The sequence below is a fragment of the Cervus elaphus genome, chromosome 11 (assembly GCF_910594005.1).
Source record: "Cervus elaphus chromosome 11, mCerEla1.1, whole genome shotgun sequence".
Lineage (NCBI taxonomy): Eukaryota > Metazoa > Chordata > Mammalia > Artiodactyla > Cervidae > Cervus > Cervus elaphus.
The window spans coordinates 37,202,323-37,220,051 of NC_057825.1; the positions used below are offsets into that span (position 1 = coordinate 37,202,323).

At 39.8% G+C, this 17,729-nt stretch overlaps 1 protein-coding gene across 1 annotated transcript; it reads left to right on the forward strand.

Annotated features, from left to right (window-relative positions):
• The first annotated feature begins 1,605 nt into the window (after window positions 1-1,605).
• SNRPG (small nuclear ribonucleoprotein polypeptide G) lies at window positions 1,606-17,283 on the forward strand. The gene is made up of 4 exons (XM_043917515.1): window positions 1,606-1,743; window positions 4,581-4,603; window positions 5,313-5,437; window positions 17,096-17,283. Exons 1-4 carry the CDS (start codon window positions 1,712-1,714, stop codon window positions 17,144-17,146), a joined length of 231 nt encoding a protein of 76 aa, XP_043773450.1. The 5' UTR covers window positions 1,606-1,711; the 3' UTR covers window positions 17,147-17,283.
• The last annotated feature ends 446 nt before the right edge of the window (window positions 17,284-17,729 follow it).

Sequence of the window (17,729 nt, forward strand, 5' to 3'; positions counted from 1 at the left end):
ATGGGGATGCTCCAGGCAAGAATACTGGATTGGGTTGCCATGCCCTCCTCCAGGGGATCTTCCCAACCCAGGGACTATGGAATATTAATTTTATTTATTAAAGATATACAGCTTTATACTGTTAAATATGAAGGAACAAAGCATAGACAGTAAGTGTAGAAATGCTACAATAGCAATTTCACTTAAACACTAACAGCGAGAAGTAGAAAAGACATACAATTATTACCCCTCTAGAGAAAACGCAAGGACTAGGATTTTGAGTACCAAGAGAACACAAAATATATGATGAGTTTAAGTCCTTATTATTACTGGAATTTAAATAGAGTTATTTCTGAACATTAGAAATGAATCTTGTAGAACCATCCGCTACTTAAAACCACCAATGCTTTTCGATTTTGGCCTAAGTCTTCTATAATCCCAATTGTATTTGATTCATAAATGTGGATATATCTATCTCTAGTAACTAAACAAGGAACAAGTTGGAGACCGCTTGTTACACCTACACTCTTGTCTTCAAAATCAGTGCCTCAAATTAGAGCTCATTTGCATGCTGTACTTCATGTTGTATATAGAGGAGCAATGTACCTTAAATGGGGTCTTGGAGGCATTATTAAGCATTGCAGGACTGATCATAGGAAATACACTTCTAGCTCTAAACCGAGGCCTGGTCACTCTGTTCTCTTAACAGTGCAGAGGTCACTAATTGAGCTGTTTCCAGAACACTTGGCTTAGCATGACATTATCCTGTGGGAGTAAAAGCAAACCTCAGAGACACGGAAGTTCGGTTGGAGACCACCAAAGTGAAACAGATATCTCAATAAAGCATGTCACATGAGTCTTTTAGTGTGATACTATAATAATAACCAAAATGACAGAGACACCAAATGAGCAAACGCTCTTAGGAAAAAAAAAAAAAAATGGCACCAAGAGATTTGCCAGACTCAGGGTTGCCACAAAACTTTCATTTAAAGAAAACAAAATGCGGTATCTGCAAAGCACAACACAATTCAGTTCAGTCGCTCAGTCGTGTCTGACTCTTTGCACGCCAGGCTGCAGCATGCCAGGCTGCAGCACGCCAGGCTTCCCTGTTCATCACCAACTCCCGGAGCTTGCTCAAACTCATGTCCATCAAGTAGGTGATGCCATCCAACCATCTCATCCTCTGTCCTCCCCTTCTCCTGCTGCCTTCAATCTTGCCCAGCCTAAGGGTCTTTTCAAATGAGTCAGTTCTTCACATCCAGGCAAGAATACTGGAGTGGGTTGCCATGCCTTTCTCCAGGGGATCTTCCCGACCCAGGGATTGAACCGGCGTCTCTTTCGTGTTCTACAGGCGGCACAGGCAAATTCTTTACCACTAGCGCCACCTGGGGGCTGCCGTCTATAGGGTCGCATAGAGTCGGACACGACTGAAGCGACTTAGCAGCAGCAGCAGCAGCGCCACCTGGAAAGCTCACAGAATAAGGGAATGAAGGGGAAATTCTGAAGGCCTCTCTGTCCTAGCCAATCACTAGCTACACAACCGGAAGCTTGGGACTGATCGACAAACGCAGGCTTTCCGTAAGTATCGCGAGGTAAAGCGGGAAAGCGACCGATCATTAATTGGTTAACGGGATCAGTGACGTCAGACGCAAAGCCCCGGGCCTGCCGCTGGAGCGTGAGGGACCGCTCGAATTCCGTTTGGAGGCTTCTTTGAGCTCGCAGAGTAGACATCATGAGCAAAGCCCACCCTCCCGAGTTGAAGAAGTAAGTATGCGGGGGGCCCGCGCCCAGATGGCCGCTTCCTTGTGTGCCTCGAGTTCCTTAGATCCTCCGCCATTTCCCAGGAGTGTGCCTGGCGTGCGTATTCTAGTCCTCGGACGCCGAGATCCGGGCCAGTGTCGCGCGCTTCGGGGCCTGAGACCCGCGCAAAAGTAATATTTCGGCAGGGTGGATACGGTTACCAAAGCCAACAAGGCGCCACCATCTGCTGACTTACTTCCCGTGCCCGAGCTCCCTGCTCTGTCTCCTGGACCCTCTCGTTACTTGAAGGTCTCGAATGCCACACTTTGTTGAACATCTTGAGTAGCAGCATGTTTTCGATAAGGTGGCTGGAGAGTGATTCTATAAAGGAACCAGGGAGATGGGTGTTTGATAGTATCTGAGGAATCAAAAGCCTCCTTAATCTTGGACTGTGTTTGTAGCTGTTTCTTTGAGCTTAACTTAGAAATTGCATTCCTTTTTTCTTGATTTCTTGTTCGTAGGTTAAACTTGAATGTCGTGTGGTATCTACTCTGTTAACAAAGCTGTGCGAGAATATTCATGTTCCTAATTAGAGAAGGCTAGGTTGTTAGGGGGGTGGTGCGGTTGAATCCAGTAAAATCAACTCCCAAGTAGGTTATTCCTACTATAGGTAACACCCAATTTAAAGTTTTAGCGTCCTGAAACACTCTTGGCTGAACTTAGCATGTTCCATGTTTCCTGAGTAACTTCTCTGTCTTCTTTGTACTATGTAATGCCAGAATTCTGCATTTATTACTTGGCTAGCAGCAAGAATGGAAAATTGATCCAGGGGTCAGTTTGTGAGGCAGCCACCTGGTCTGCCTTGTGTACAGTTAATTTATGCTTGCCCCATAAAGAAGTCAGACTTAAGGGAAAGTTCATATTTAATGATTTTGCATTTAAATGCACATTTGTATTGAAGCCATATTTTGTGCAGAATCTCCGTGTATATTTTAGTCTGTTAATTAGGACAATTATGAAGTCATAAGCCTGACATTAAGAAAAAGAAAAATTGCAATTAGTGAGCTGGTAAAATCTTAAATGTCTTCTGAATTCATCATGAACTGGTGAAATTATTTTTTAACGAAGGAACATTCTCTACTTGTAAGACTTCCTTTTGATTAAGACATTATTTGAAAATTTCAGAGGATGAAACTGGTTTTAACACCTTTCTCTGCTTATCTAGGTTTTACGAGTTGTGAGATCCTGTCAGGTCGACCTCCAGAATGGCTTTTAGTCTTTTTCTTCCTTCACATTTCTCGCAAATACCATCTTTAACAAGTGTATACCCTTCTAGTTTAGCATGACTTAGTGGTTCTTAACTGCAGGAATGGGAGTCTGCTTCTGCCGGAATCTAGTAGGTAGAAGCCAGGGTTGCTGCCAAACATTCTACAGTGCACTGGACATCACTCAACAACAGAATTATCTGGCCCCAAGTGTCAGTATGCTGAGGTGGAGATACCCTGGCCTAACCAGATTGTTCCTAGTGCTCTTAAAAATGGATGACAGAGTAGTCTCTTGTTTTTTTCATTCCAGTTTTCTTGCGATATAATTGACATATAGCACTGTGTAGGTTTAAGGTTATAGCATGATGATTTAACTTACACATGCCACAGTTGTCTTGCCCGCAGCTGGTTCTGCTGCAGTAACTTATTGCTGTATACATAACAGAGTGCAGACTTCTTAACCTAGCATTCAGGGTCTTCCATCTGAAATCCAGGCACCAGATTCTACACACATTAATAGTTGAATACTGTGTTCTCCAACCAAACTGACCATTTGATTTTATCAGACTTTTTCACTGCTGTGTGACTTAAAATATTTCATTTAAACTTTCTGAGCTTCAGTTGCCCATCTATTAAATGGTGGTAATTATTAATTTATATGTATATAATTTATGGGCTTGCCAGGTGGCGCTAGTGGTAAAGAACCTGCTTGCCAGTGCAGGAGACATAAGAGAGTTGAGTTCGATACCTGAGTTGGAAAGATCGCCTGGAGGAGAGCATGGCAACCCACTCCAGTATTCTTGCCTGGAAAATCCTATGGACAGAGGATGCTGGCAGGCTACAGTCCATGTAATTGCAAAAAAGTCTGTCTTCTTACAGCTTCTGTCTGGCCCTTTATCTTATTTATCTTTGAATTCTCCCATGACATACATTAAAATTGAATGAAGATTCATATTTTTTAGCTTGTAACTGGAAGAGGTAAAAACTGGTTTGACTACATGTCTTCATCTTCTATGCTGCTGATACGGAATTTTCTCGTTTAATTCAAATTATTTAACTTCAAAATATGTATTTTGCCAAAGTGAACTTATGTGTTGAAGAATATCCTGAACAATTAAGATTGATGTTTAACACTAAACAACACTACTTATTGTCTCAAATATAGAATAAAATACCTGTTGGATTGGGTATGGTTCGATTACCTTCTGGTTTCTTCACAACTTTGTTTGGTTTTGGAAATAACCAAAAATATAACCAAATCTTTGTTTCTCTGTTAAGCCTGTAAATCCTGTTGTTGAAAATTAGGTCAGTATTGAACAACAAGAATGTTATTGTAGTTTACGTCAATATAGAGACTTAATTTCATGTTCATTAATATGTTCTAAACTCATTCCGTTTTTATTATTTTCCCCTTCACAAGTTACATTGCTCAGTTAGTATAAGTACTAACTGAGGTAACCCATCATTCTCATCCTGTATAGCAGTGCAAAGCTTTTAATTTTTTAAATTTAATTATTCCTGTTATGTAAATTTAGCAGATTATATTGACAATATCTAAAATTAGTTATATAATCTTTACCCCTTTTGCTTTTTCAGATTTATGGACAAGAAGTTATCATGTAAGTCTTTTTGGTTTTTTATTTTCAGGGTGTTTTTTAAATATTAGTTTTTATATCTCCTTTGGTAGTATATTATATTTTATTATTATTAATAATGTTTGGAGAAACTTTATAAAAATTCAAAGCACACAGATCTCTAATTCACATCCATTAAGCAAGCAGGTTTATCAAAACTCTAACTAGACAGCTTTATTTACTTAATTTCTGATATTTAGTAAGTTTCACAGTATTTCAGACTTTTATTTCATATAAGCCTTCTCTCACTTTGATGAAAATTAACAGAATTTTCTATTTTATATTTGAAAACTTAACCTTTTTTCCTTTAAACAAAGAACGGATAGGAGTAAAAATCTGACTGGCACAGAACTCGAAGTATGTAGGGGTTAAGACCATGGCTTTAGAAACAAGCAACCTTCAGTTTGAATTCCAGTTTTACCCTACAGTAACTGTGTAATCTTGAATCAGTTACTTAAAAATACTATAATTCAGTTGCTTCATAAAAAGTCAGGATGATTCTACTTTATAGGATTCCTGTAAGTTTAAATGTGTAGGTAAATGTAAAATGTTTAGCCCAGTGCTTGGCATATAGTAAAGACATATCAGGGTTTTCTCTCACTTTATTTTTTTTTTTTTTCACTTTATTTTTAATGAATGGTTTAGTTGATAGTTAATGGTCAGCTTTATTAAATTCCTTTTTCCTTTTACATAGTGAAATTAAATGGTGGCAGACATGTCCAAGGAATATTGCGGGGATTTGATCCCTTTATGAATCTTGTGATAGATGAATGTGTGGAGATGGCAACTAGTGGGCAACAGAACAATATTGGAATGGTGGTAAGTACAAATACAAGATCTTTCTTAGAGATTTCATTTTTCTTTTGGATTAAACATTAGCATCCTTTCTATCCAGCTCTTGGATTAAACTGAAGTTAGGAGAATTACAGGCAAGATTAGACACTTCAACCCCCTTTTAGTTTAACTTATGGAGGTTATTCAGCTGTGGTAATAACCCCAGTTACCTGTAGGTTAGATCTGAATCTTACACAGAACCCACTGAGGTCCTTGGACTTGAGATAGCTGTTGGAATTATTTTTGTGCTTTATTCTATAATGAGGCCCATACTTGTTCCTTCGTTAGAGCCATAGTGAAGTCACTCAGTCATGTCCAACTCTTTGCGACCCCACAGACTGTAGCCTGCTAGGCTTTTCCATCCATGGGATTTTCCAGGCAAGATTACTGGAGTAGGTTGCCATTTCCTTCTCCAGGGAATCTTCCTGACCCAGGGATTGAATCCCCAGGTCTCCTGCATTGCAGGCAGATGCTTTATCATCTGAGCCACCAGAGAAGCCCCTTCATTAGAGCAGTGGTGTAGAGGGTTTCCAAGTTCCCCAGGTTATTCTAATGTAAGCCAAAGATTAACTGCTGATCTAGAGCTTTTACAATCAATTAGTCAATGAAGAGTTTTTGTTTTAAGCAAGCAAATAAAAATTATTCTGAGTCCACCTCAAAGCAATTGAAACTAAGGGTGCTGTTTGTGTTTGTGTGTGCTGTTACAAGATCTTATATAATTTTAATGTGTGCTGAGGATTACTACTTATCAAACTTCAATGTGCTATGCATTCCCAGAAGGTTAATTACCCTTTCCAGGGCTTGTGTTATTGCTTGTTTCAAGTATATTTCCATTATTGCATTTTGAAAAGCAAATCAGTCAGGGTTGGAAAAACAACTTGGGAGTCCCTAGATATGAGTCTCCCTGGCCTCTTGCACACATTTCATGTAGATGGACCTTCTTTTCAGGTACATTCCCCTTTAGATTCTGTTGAAAATGAATACAAGTCTGGCAAATCATTAGCATTTTCTTAGAAAAGAGAGTTTTAAAAATACCCCAAGATTTCCCTCTAACCCTTCCTTTTACAGATTAGGAAATCTTCATTCTGATAGAGGGTAGATTAGTGTTTTGGTTCATATATCAACAGATTAGCAAGAAAAAAGAATTTAAAAGGGAATTGACATTTAAAGTTCTAATTTGAAAAAAAAAAAAAGTTCTAATTTGAGGAAATAACTTTTAAGAATGTGTGGCACTTTTCAGAATTTTTATTAGTGAAGGTATTGATGTTTTTTGTAATTTTCCCCCTTATTTTGATGGGGTTAATTTTCCTTACATGGAAATTGGTTAAAAGCAGTTCCATCACAAGTCATTCAAATAGTGAGCTCCAACTTATTGTGATAGGCAGTCTGTTCTTCCATCTCTGATGCATGTTCTGTGACTAAAACTTAAAGTCTATTAGTAGGTGCTAATTCTTATGGCTGAGTTAACACTTTGAAAATGAAATAATGATAATATATCAGTTTTCTTTAATTAAAAAGTCTAAAGAAAATGCAAGAATGGTTTTTCTAAGGGAAAGAAGGGAAACTCATTACTATTTTGTCACAAGCTGTTTGGCTAAAGAGACAGTTTCGTTGGCTTCTTGTTCCCTTGTCCAATCAGTGACCCATTGAGACCATTGAAACTACTTATTACAAGACTTCCCTGGCAATCCACTGGCTCAGACTCTGCTCCCAATGCGTGGGGCCCAGGCTCAATCCCTGGTCAGGGAACTAGATTCCCAAAAGTCACAACTAAGACCTGGTGCAACCAAATAAATAAAAATAAGTTTGTTTTTTTTTTCTTTTTTTTAAAGAAATTACTTAATACAGGATCTGTCAGGTGGATAATTACCTAGTGATGTCTCAATTAGCCTCTTCTGAAATATGACCAGAGTAGTCAGTAGCCTCACCTCTGTTTTATTTCCTTAACATTCCACTCTACTCCAAGGTTCCCCTAAGAATGTAGTAAAAATTGTGTAGTTTTTTTTTTTTTTTTTCATTTATTGTTATTAGTTGGAGGCTAATTACTTTACAATATTGTAGTGGTTTTTGTCATACATTGACATGAATCAGCCATGGATTTACATGTATTCCCCATCCCGATCCCCCCTCTCACCTCCCTCTCCACCCAATTCCTCTGGGTCTTCCTAGTGCACCAGGCCCGAGCACTTGTCTCATGCATCCAGCCTGGGCTGGTGATCTGTTTCACCCTAGATAATATACATGTTTCGATGCTGTTCTCTCGAAACATCCCACCCTCGCCTTCTCCCACAGAGTCCAAAATTCTGTTCTGTACATCTGTGTCTCTTTTTCTGTTTTGCATATAGGATTATCGTTACCATCTTTCTAAATTCCATATATATGCGTTAGTATACTGTATTGGTCTTTATCTTTCTGGCTTACTTCATTCTGTATAATGGGCTCCAGTTTCATCCATCTTATTAGAACTGATTCAAATGAATTCTTTTTAATGGCTGAGTAATAGTCCATGTGTATATGTACCACAGCTTCCTTATCCATTCATCTGCTGATGGGCATCTAGGTTGCTTCCCATGTCCTGGCTATTATAAAGAGTGCTGTGATGAACATTGGGGTGCACGTGTCTCTTTCAGATCTGGTTTCCTCAGTGTGTATGCCCAGAAGTGGGATTGCTGGGTCATATGGCAGTTCTATTTCCAGTTTTTAAAGAAATCTCCACACTGTTCTCCATAGCGACTGTACTAGTTTGTATTCCCGCCAACAGTGTAAGAGGGTTCCCTTTTCTCCACACCCTCTCCAGCATTTATTGCTTGTAGACTTTTGGATAGCAGCCATCCTGACTGGCGTGTAATGGTACCTCATAGTGGTTTTGATTTGCATTTCTCTGATAATGAGTGATGTTGAGCATCTTTTCATGTGTTTGTTAGCCATCTGTATGTCGTCTTTGGAGAAATGTCTGTTTAGTTCTTTGGCCCATTTTTTGATTGGGTCATTTATTTTTCTGGAATTGAGCTGCAGGAGTTGCTTGTATATTTTTGAGATTAATCCTTTGTCTGTTTCTTCATTTGCTATTATTTTCTCCCAATCTGAGTCTTTTCACCTTGCTTATAGTTTGCTTTGTTGTGCAAAAGCTTTTAAGTTTCATTAGGTCCCATTTGTTTATTTTTGCTTTTATTTCCAATATTCTGGGAGGTGGGTCATAGAGGATCCTGCTGTGATTTATGTCAGAGAGTGTTTTGCCTATGTTCTCCTCTAGGAGTTTTATAGTTTCTGGTCTTACATTTAGATCTTTAATCCATTTTGAGTTTATTTTTGTGTATGGTGTTAGAAAGTGTTCTAATTTCATTCTTTTGCAAGTGGTTGACCAGTTTTCCCAGCACCACTTGTTAAAGAGGTTGTCTTTTTTCCATTGTATATCCTTGCCTCCTTTGTCGAAGATAAGGTGTCCATAGGTTCGTGGATTTATCTCTGGGCTTTCTATTCTGTTCCATTGGTCTATATTTCTGTCTTTGTGCCAGTACCATACTGTCTTGATGACTGTGGCTTTGTAGTAGAGCCTGAAGTCAGGCAGGTTGATTCCTCCAGTTCCATTCTTCTTTCTCAAGATTACTTTGGGTATTTGAGGGTTTTTGTATTTCCATACAAATTGTGAAATTATTTGTTCTAGTTCTGTGAAAAATACCATTGGTACCTTGATAGGGATTGCGTTGAATCTATAGATTGCTTTGGGTAGAAGAGCCATTTTGACAATATTGATTCTTCCAATCCATGAACACGGTATGTTTCTCCATCTGTTTGTGTCCTCTTTGATTTCTTTCATCAGTGTTTTATAGTTTTCTATGTATAGGTCTTTTGTTTCTTTAGGTAGATATACTCCTAAGTATTTTACTCTTTTTGTTGCAATGGTGAATGGTATTGTTTCCTTAATTTCTCTTTCTGTTTTTTCATTGTTAGTGTATAGGAATGCAAGGGATTTCTGTGTGTTAATTTTATATCCTGCAACTTTACTATATTTGTTGATTAGCTCTAGTAATTTTCTGGTAGAGTCTTTAGGGTTTTCTATGTAGAGGATCATGTCATCTGCAAACAGCGAGAGTTTCACTTCTTCTTTTCCTCTCTGGATTCCTTTTACTTCTTTTTCTGCTCTGATTGCTATGGCCAAAACTTCCAAAACTATGTTGAATAGTAGTGGTGAGAGTGGGCACCCTTGTCTTGTTCCTGATTTCAGGGGAAATGCTTTCAATTTTTCACCATTGAGGGTAATGCTTCTTGTGGGTTTGTCATATATAGCTTTTATTGTGTTGAGGTATGTTCCTTCTATTCCTGCTTTCTGGAGAGTTTTAATCATAAATGAGTGTTGAATTTTGTCAAAGGCTTTTTCTGCATCTATTGAGGTAATCATATGGTTTTTATCTTTCAGTTTGTTAATGTGGTGTATTACATTGATTGATTTGCAGATATTAAAGAATCCTTGCATTCCTGGGATAAAGCCCACTTGGTCATGATGTATGATTTTTTTAATATGTTGTTGGATTCTGTTTGCTAGAATTTTGTTAAGGATTTTTGCATCTATGTTCATCAGTGATATTGGTCTGTAGTTTTCTTTTTTTGTGGCATCTTTGTCTGGTTTTGGAAGTAGGGTGATGGTGGCCTCATAGAATGAGTTTGGAAGTTTACCTTCTTCTGCAATTTTCTGGAAGAATTTGAGTATGATAGGTGTTAGCTCTTCTCTAAATTTTTGGTAGAATTCGGCTGTGAAGCCGTCTGGTCCTGGGCTTTTATTTCCTGGAAGATTTCTGATTACAGTTTCGATTTCCTTGCTTGTGATGGCTCTGTTAAGATCTTCTATTTCTTCCTGGTTCAGTTTTGGAAAGTTATACTTTTCTAAGAATTTGTCCATTTCTTCCAAGTTGTCCATTTTATTGGCATAGAGCTGCTGGTAGTTGTCTCTTATGATGCTTTGTATTTCCGTGTTGTCTCTTGTGATCTCTCCATTTTCATTTCTAATTTTGTTAATTTGGTTCTTCTCCCTTTGTTTCTTAATGAGTCTTGCTAACGGTTTGTCAATTTTGCTTATTTTTTCAAAAAACCAGCTTTTAGCTTTTTTGATTTTTGCTATGGTCTCTTTAGTTTCTTTTGCATTTATTTCTGCCCTGATTTTTAAGATTTCTTTCCTTCTGCTAACCCTGGGGTTCTTCATTTCTTCCTTCTCTAATTGCTTTAGGTGTAGAGTTAGGTTATTTATTTGGCTTTTTTCTTGTTTCTTGATGTAAGCCTGTAATGCTATGAACCTTCCCCTTAGCACTGCTTTTACAGTGTCCCATAGGTTTTGGGTTGTTGTGTTTTCATTTTCATTCATTTCTATACATATTTTGATTTCTTTTTTGATTTCTTCTATGATTTGTTGGTTATTCAGAAGCGTGTTATTTAGCCTCCATATGTTTGAAGTTTTAACAATTTTTTTCCTGTAATTGAGATCTAATCTTACTGCACTGTGGTCAGAAAAGATGATTGGAATGATTTCAATTTTTTTGAATTTTCCAAGACCAGATTTATGGCCCAGGATGTGATCTATTCTGGAGAAGGTTCCGTGTGCCCTTGAGAAAAAGGTGAAGTTGATTGTTTTGGGGTGAAATGTCCTATAGATATCAATTAGGTCTAGCTGGTCCATTGTGTCATTTAAAGTTTGTGTTTCCTTGTTAATTTTCTGTTTAGTTGATCTATCCATAGTTGTGAGTGGGGTATTAAAGTCTCCCACTATTATTGTGTTACTATTAATTTCCTCTTTCATACTTGTTAGCGTTTGCCTTACATATTGTGGTCCTCCTATGTTGGGTGCATATATATTTATAATTGTTATATCTTCTTGGATTGATCCTTTGATCATTATGTAGTGTCTTTCTTTGTCTCTTTTCACAGCCTTTATTTGAAAGTCTATTTTATCTGATATGAGTATTGCGTCTCCTGCTTTCTCTTGGTCTCCGTTTGCATGAAATATTTTTTTCCAGCCCTTCACTTTTAGTCTTTATGTGTCCCTTGTTTTGAGGTGGGTCTCTTGTAGACAGCATATATAGGGTTCTTGTTTTTGTATCCATTCAGCCAGTCTTTGTCTTTTGGTTGGGGCATTCAACCCATTTACATTTCAGGTAATTATTGATGGGTATGGTCCATTGCCATTTACTTTGTTGTTAAGGGTTCATGTTTATACAACCTTTCTGTGTTTCCTGTCTAGAGAAGATCCTTTAGCATTTGTTGAAGAGCTGGTTTGGTGGTGCTGAATTCTCTCAGCTTTTGCTTGTCTGTAAAGCTTTTGAATTCTCCTTCATATCTGAATGAGATCCTTGCTGGGTACAGTAATCTAGCCTGTAGGTTATTCTCTTTCATTACTTGAAATATGTCCTGCCATTCCCTTCTGGCCTGAAGGGTTTCTGTTGGTAGATCAGCTGTTATCCTTATGGGAATCCCTTTGGGTGTTATCTGTTGTTTCTCCCTTGCTGCTTTTAATATTTGTTCTTTGTGTTTGATCTTTGTTAATTTGATTAATATGTGTCTTGGGGTGTTTCGCCTTGGGTTTATCCTGTTTGGGACTCTCTGGGTTTCTTGGACTTGGGTGACTATTTCCTTCCCCATTTTAGGGAAGTTTTCAGCTATTATCTCCTCGAGTATCTTCTCATGGCCTTTCTTTTTGTCTTCTTCTTCTGGGACTCCTATGACTCAAATGTTGGGGCGTTTCACATTGTCCCAGAGGTCCCTGAGGTTGTCCTCATTTCTTTTGATTCTTTTTTTCTTTTTTCCTCTCTGCTTCATTTACTTCCACCATTTTATCTTCTACCTCACTTATCCTATCTTCTGTCTCCGTTATTCTACTGTTGGTTCCCTCCAGAGTGTTTTTGATCTCATTTATTGCATTATTCATTTTTAATTGACTCTTTATTTCTTCTAGGTCCTTATTAAACATTTCTTGCATCTTCTCAATCTTTGTCTCCAGGCTATTTATCTGTAACTCCATTTTGTTTTCAAGATTTTGGATCATTTTTATTATCATTATTCTAAATTCTTTCTCAGGTAGATTCCCTATCTCTTCCTCTTTTGTTTGACTTGGTGGGCATTTTTCATGTTCCTTTACCTGTTGGGTATTTCTCTGCCTTTTCATCCTGTTTAGATTGCTGTGTCTGGAGTGGGCTTTCTGTATTCTGGTGGTCTGTGGTTCCTTTTTAATGTGGAGGTTTCACCCAGTGGGTGGGGTTGGACGATTGGCTTGTCAAGGTTTCCTGGTTAGCGAAGCTTGCGTCAGTGTTCTGGTGCGTGGAACTGGATTTCTTCTCTCTGGAGTGCAATGGGGTGTCCAGTAATGAGCTTTGAGATGGGTCTATGTGTTAGGTGTGACTTTGGGCAGCCTGTATGTTGACACTCAGGGCTGTGTTCCTGCGTTGCTGGAGAATTTGCATGGTATGTCTTGCTCTGGAACTTAATGGCTCTTGGGTGGTGGTTGGTTTCAGTGTAGGTATGGAGGCTTTTGGATGGTCTCTTATTACTTAATGTTCTGTGTAGTCAGTTTTCTGGTGTTCTCAGGTTTTGGGCTTAAGTCTCCTGCCTCTGGATTTCAGTTTTGTTCTTCCAGTAGTCTCAAGACTTCTCCAACTATACAGCACTGATAATAGAACTTCTAGGTTAATGGTGAAAAGATTCTCCACCGTGAGGGGCACCCAGAGAGGTTCACAGAGTTACATGAAGAAGAGGAGAGGGAGGAGGGAGATAGAGATGAGCAGGAGGAGAAAAGGGGGGACTCAAGAGGAGAGAGACAGATCTATGCAGTTCTCTGTTCCCAAAGTGTTCTCCATAGCCCAGACACCCACAGAGATTCACAGAATTGGATTGGGAAGAGAAGAGGAAAGGAGGTGTTCTGAGGTAGAAAACGGAGAGTCAAAAGTGGGAGAGAGTAATCAACACACTCCTGAGTAAAAATGGGTACTGAATATTGGATTCTTAAATGTCCAAAACTTATATCACATACTGAAAAACAAAGATTAAAAATCTAGAGTAGAGATTAGACTCTTAAAAATACAATATTAAAAACAAAACCACAAAAAGTTTTAAAAATATATATGAAGTTCGGTTTAAAAATACGGCTTCTCCTTTTTTTTTTTTTTTTGCAAGGTTATAGTGAAATGAAAATTAAGGAGTAATAGAGGAGGAATAGAGGATTTTAAAAGAAAAAAAGAGAAAAAAGATAAAACAGGAAAAAAAATTTTTTTCCTAATTAAAAAAATAGTAAAAATATATGAAAATAAAAGTTAAGGAGTAGTGGGGGAGTAATAGGGAATTTTAATAGAAAATAAGTGAGAATAAATAAAAAAAGAAAAAAATTTTTTAATTTAAAAAAAAAAGTAAAAATATATCTAGGAATTTCTCTGGAGCTGTTGTGGTCAGTGTGGGTTCGGTTCAGTTTCAGATAGCTCCTTGTTCCAGCTTACACTTCTCAGTATCTGTAGGTCCCTTCTGGTGTAGTTGGTGTTACCTACAGGGATTTTAATCTGTTGCACCGGTCCCTTCTGAAGCGGTTCCCTTTGTTTATTTGGCTTCTGTTTGCCGGTCTCTTCAGTGTCTAATTTCCGCCCTGACACCGGCGGGCGGAGGTGTCTCTTGTTTAGGTTCGCTAGTTCAGTCGTGCTGCGGGGAGGGAGGGGCGCTGCAGACAGAGATCCGCTGTGTGTGGGGAGCACTCACAGTGTTCCGGCCACACTGGGTTGCCCCCGCTCACGGGTGTGTGCTCTCCCCGTCTACACTGCTCAGGCTCCCGGCTGCTCTATATGGAGCGCGCCCTGCGTTGCGTGCGGTTCCAGTTTTCCAGTACTCCACAAAAGCGCAGATTCGGTTGGGCCTGCGTTTTGTGCCTTCCCCGCCAGAGCAGCTCAGGCAGCCAGGAGCTTGACGGGCACACTCTCCCTGGGTGTGGTGTGCCTTCTCCCCTCCGCGGCCCCAGCCTCAGTTTCCGCGCACGCACCAGTCAGATGCGTGTGCCTTGTGTCTATTCTTGGGAGCTGGCCTCCAGCCGCGACCCTCCCAGAGGATGTCAACCATCCAGAATCTCAAGAAGTCTTTGGTTAGAAACTGGAGGCCTGTTTGCAGTTGGTAGGGGTACTGTCTTTGGGGCTGAGTTTGCCCCTTTCCCCTCGCCCCTGCCTCCTGCCTCCGGGGATGGGCCAGTCCGCAGCTGGCTAGCTCTTCTCTGGAATTGCTCAGTCCCTTTGTTCTGAAAACGGCCAGCAGTGTGTTCTGGCCAGTTAATTCTCTCTCTCTGTCTCTTGCTATCCTACAGTTTAAGTTGCTCTCACGTTAGCTCCCTCCGATTGCCCTCAGGGCATTCGGGCCTGGTCCTTAACCTAAGCAATGCCGCCTGCTCCTCTCCATTCTGCCCCCACTTGCTGGTGGCAGATGCGGGCGTCTGGGGTACTTTTCTGCTGGGAGTTGCTTTTAGGCATGTAATCTGTGAGTTTTATTTATTTTTCCTCCCAGTTAGGTTGCCCTCCGAGATTCGAAAACTTCCTCCAGACCCGCCCATGAGAGGGTTTCCTGGTGTCTGGAAACTTCCTCTATTATGACTCCCTTCCTGGGACAGTCTCCATCCCTAGCTCTTTTGTCTCGCTTTTTATTTTTGTCCTAGCTCCTTTCGAAGACGATGGGCTGCTTTTCTGGGTGCCTGATGTCTTCTGCTAGCAGTCAGAAGTTGTTTTGTGAAGTTTGCTCAGCGTTCAAATGTTCTTTCAATGAATTTGTAGGGGAGAAAGTGGTCTCCCCGTCCTATTCCTCCGCCATCTTGGCTCCTCCTCAATTGTGTAGTTTTTGATGCTATGTGTTTCAGGAGTTCTTACTGGCTTTGTGCTTCTGTAGCTCCAATTTAGGTTTGTATTCTTTATTAGACAGTTATGCCCCTTCATGAAAAGGCCTGGGCAACACTTTGCCAAAACTTAGTATTAAAGCCCAATCCAAGGAGCAGTATGGGATTCTGGACCTGATGGTTCCAGTTTGATCTGGAATATGGGGCGTCCAACACAATGGGAAAAGAGGAAGAGCCCTGTGAAGCAGAGGTGTTCAGGACAAGCCTTAGTTCCTGTGTCTTATGTGAGAAGGCAAAGTGTGTGATACCATTTTAGAAAACGTTGAGGAAGGTGGCAGTTTTATTTTTTTTAATGATGCCAAAAAGAAAAAACCCACAGATCTGAAAATCTTAGTTATCTAAAATAACTTCTCTTCAGCACCCTCCACTTCTGAGGAAAGTGTCACAAATGGACAGGTTTAGGAAGGAACTAGGAAGAAGGCTACTTGGTTTTTAAGTTTCGATTGGTGAGAAGTCATGTTCATCTTCTATTGCAAATAAGCCAACAGTTTAAAACTTGAACACTAGGAATCGTGTTGTTCAGGTGTCTTCATCTTTTTCTAATTTGTAAGCAGTGTGAGTCTGTCGCTTCTTTCAGTCTCCATTGTGGTTTTCAGCACAGCTCTTTAGTTCTTTGCCACTTTCTCACCATAGTCATTGCTGTTTGTCTCTGCCAGGCTCCCCAACACTTTCCCACCTGTCATGGTCCTTCCCAGTCTGTCACCTGTGGTAATCAGATGCAGGTCATCTGTTTACTTGAGCCTTTGTGAGCCTGCCACTGCTTTAGGCTCTGAGTAGGTGCACCAAGCAAGTCCTTGCCCTCATAGAAATGACACTTGAGTGAGGAAGACAGTACATAATAGTGTATGTAATAAATAAAGCAAGTAGAATGAGACGAACAAGGAACAAGTTGTAGCTGTTTTTATGCCAGCTGCCTCCCAGCATAGCTCCACTTTGACTCTTACTACTCGGTGAAAGTCACTCAGTCGTGTCCGACTCTTTGCGACCCCATGAACTATACAGTCCATGGAATTCTCCAGGCCAGAATACTGGAGCGGGTAGACATTCTCTTCTCCAGGGGATCTTCCCAACCCAGGGGTTGAACCCACATCTCCAACATTGTAGGCGGATTCTTTACCAGCTGAGCCACCAAGGAAGCCCATGAATACTGGAGTGGGTAGCCTATCCCTTCTCCTGCAGATCTTCCTGACCCAGGAATGGAACCAGGGTCTTCTGCATTGCAGGTGGATTCTTTACCAACTGAGCTACTGGCAAAGCCCCGAATCTCACTCAGGATGCCTCCATTTCTAATAAATGGTTCTGCATCCCTTCATCCCACTCCTGTCCTTTCACCTGTCTGGCTCTATTGAACTGATTTCTGGTTGCATTACCTATAATCCACTAGGGGCTCCTTATTTTCACAGTCCCCTTCCAGTTTGACTTTTCTATCCTATTTTACCAGCCATTTCACCTATGCTTCATGAGTATCCTGACTTACCTTCTTTTATAGAAGATCCCCAGGAGTAGGAAATGGCAACTCGCTCCAGTATTCTTGCCTGGAAAATCCCATGGACAGAGGAACCTAGTGGGCTATAATCCATAGGGTCACAGAGAGTCGGTCACAACGGAGCATCTGAGCACTCACACACATTGACTAAGACATTTAATACCTGAAAAAACCATTAATGAGTTGATGAAAATTCTTTAATCATCATTGATAGATCTATTGAACGAATTGTATTCTTTTCAAATTCATTTTCTCTTCTTAGGTAATACGAGGAAATAGCATCATCATGTTAGAAGCCTTGGAACGAGTATGAACAATGGCCGTGTTCACCAGAGAAATCAGCTGCTTCCATGCGTCCCCTTCTCCACATTTTACTACCAGAAAAATTGGGTTGTGTACATTTTCTTACTGAACTTTTTTGTTAAATAAACTTTTGTAATAGCCAAAAAATGCTTTCTTAGCTGTTCTCAACTTATAATATTTGCTCTTATTCTGATTTTTTTCTGTCATGACCTGTTATTGGTTGAGACTGATTAGTTCAGAGGTTTTTAATGCATTAAAATAGAAAAATCTTAGTAAATATGAAACATTGGCAAGATGCCCTTTTTCCCTATCTTTTACTACTGAACAAAGTTAAAGAAGCTGCAAACCTGAGTGGGTTTCTTCTAAAACATAACTGGAATTTTCAAAGTTCTTGCAGTAACTTGGACAGACTCTGACTTTTTCACATACATCTACATTCCAAGTACAGTTTCACTCAAACAACATGGGTTAAACTGTGCAGGTCCACTTATATACGGGTTTTTTCCAATAGTAAATACTATAGTACTACACCATCCATGGTTGAATCTGTGGATTCCAAACTGAATACAGGAACTGCATATGCAGAGACCTGA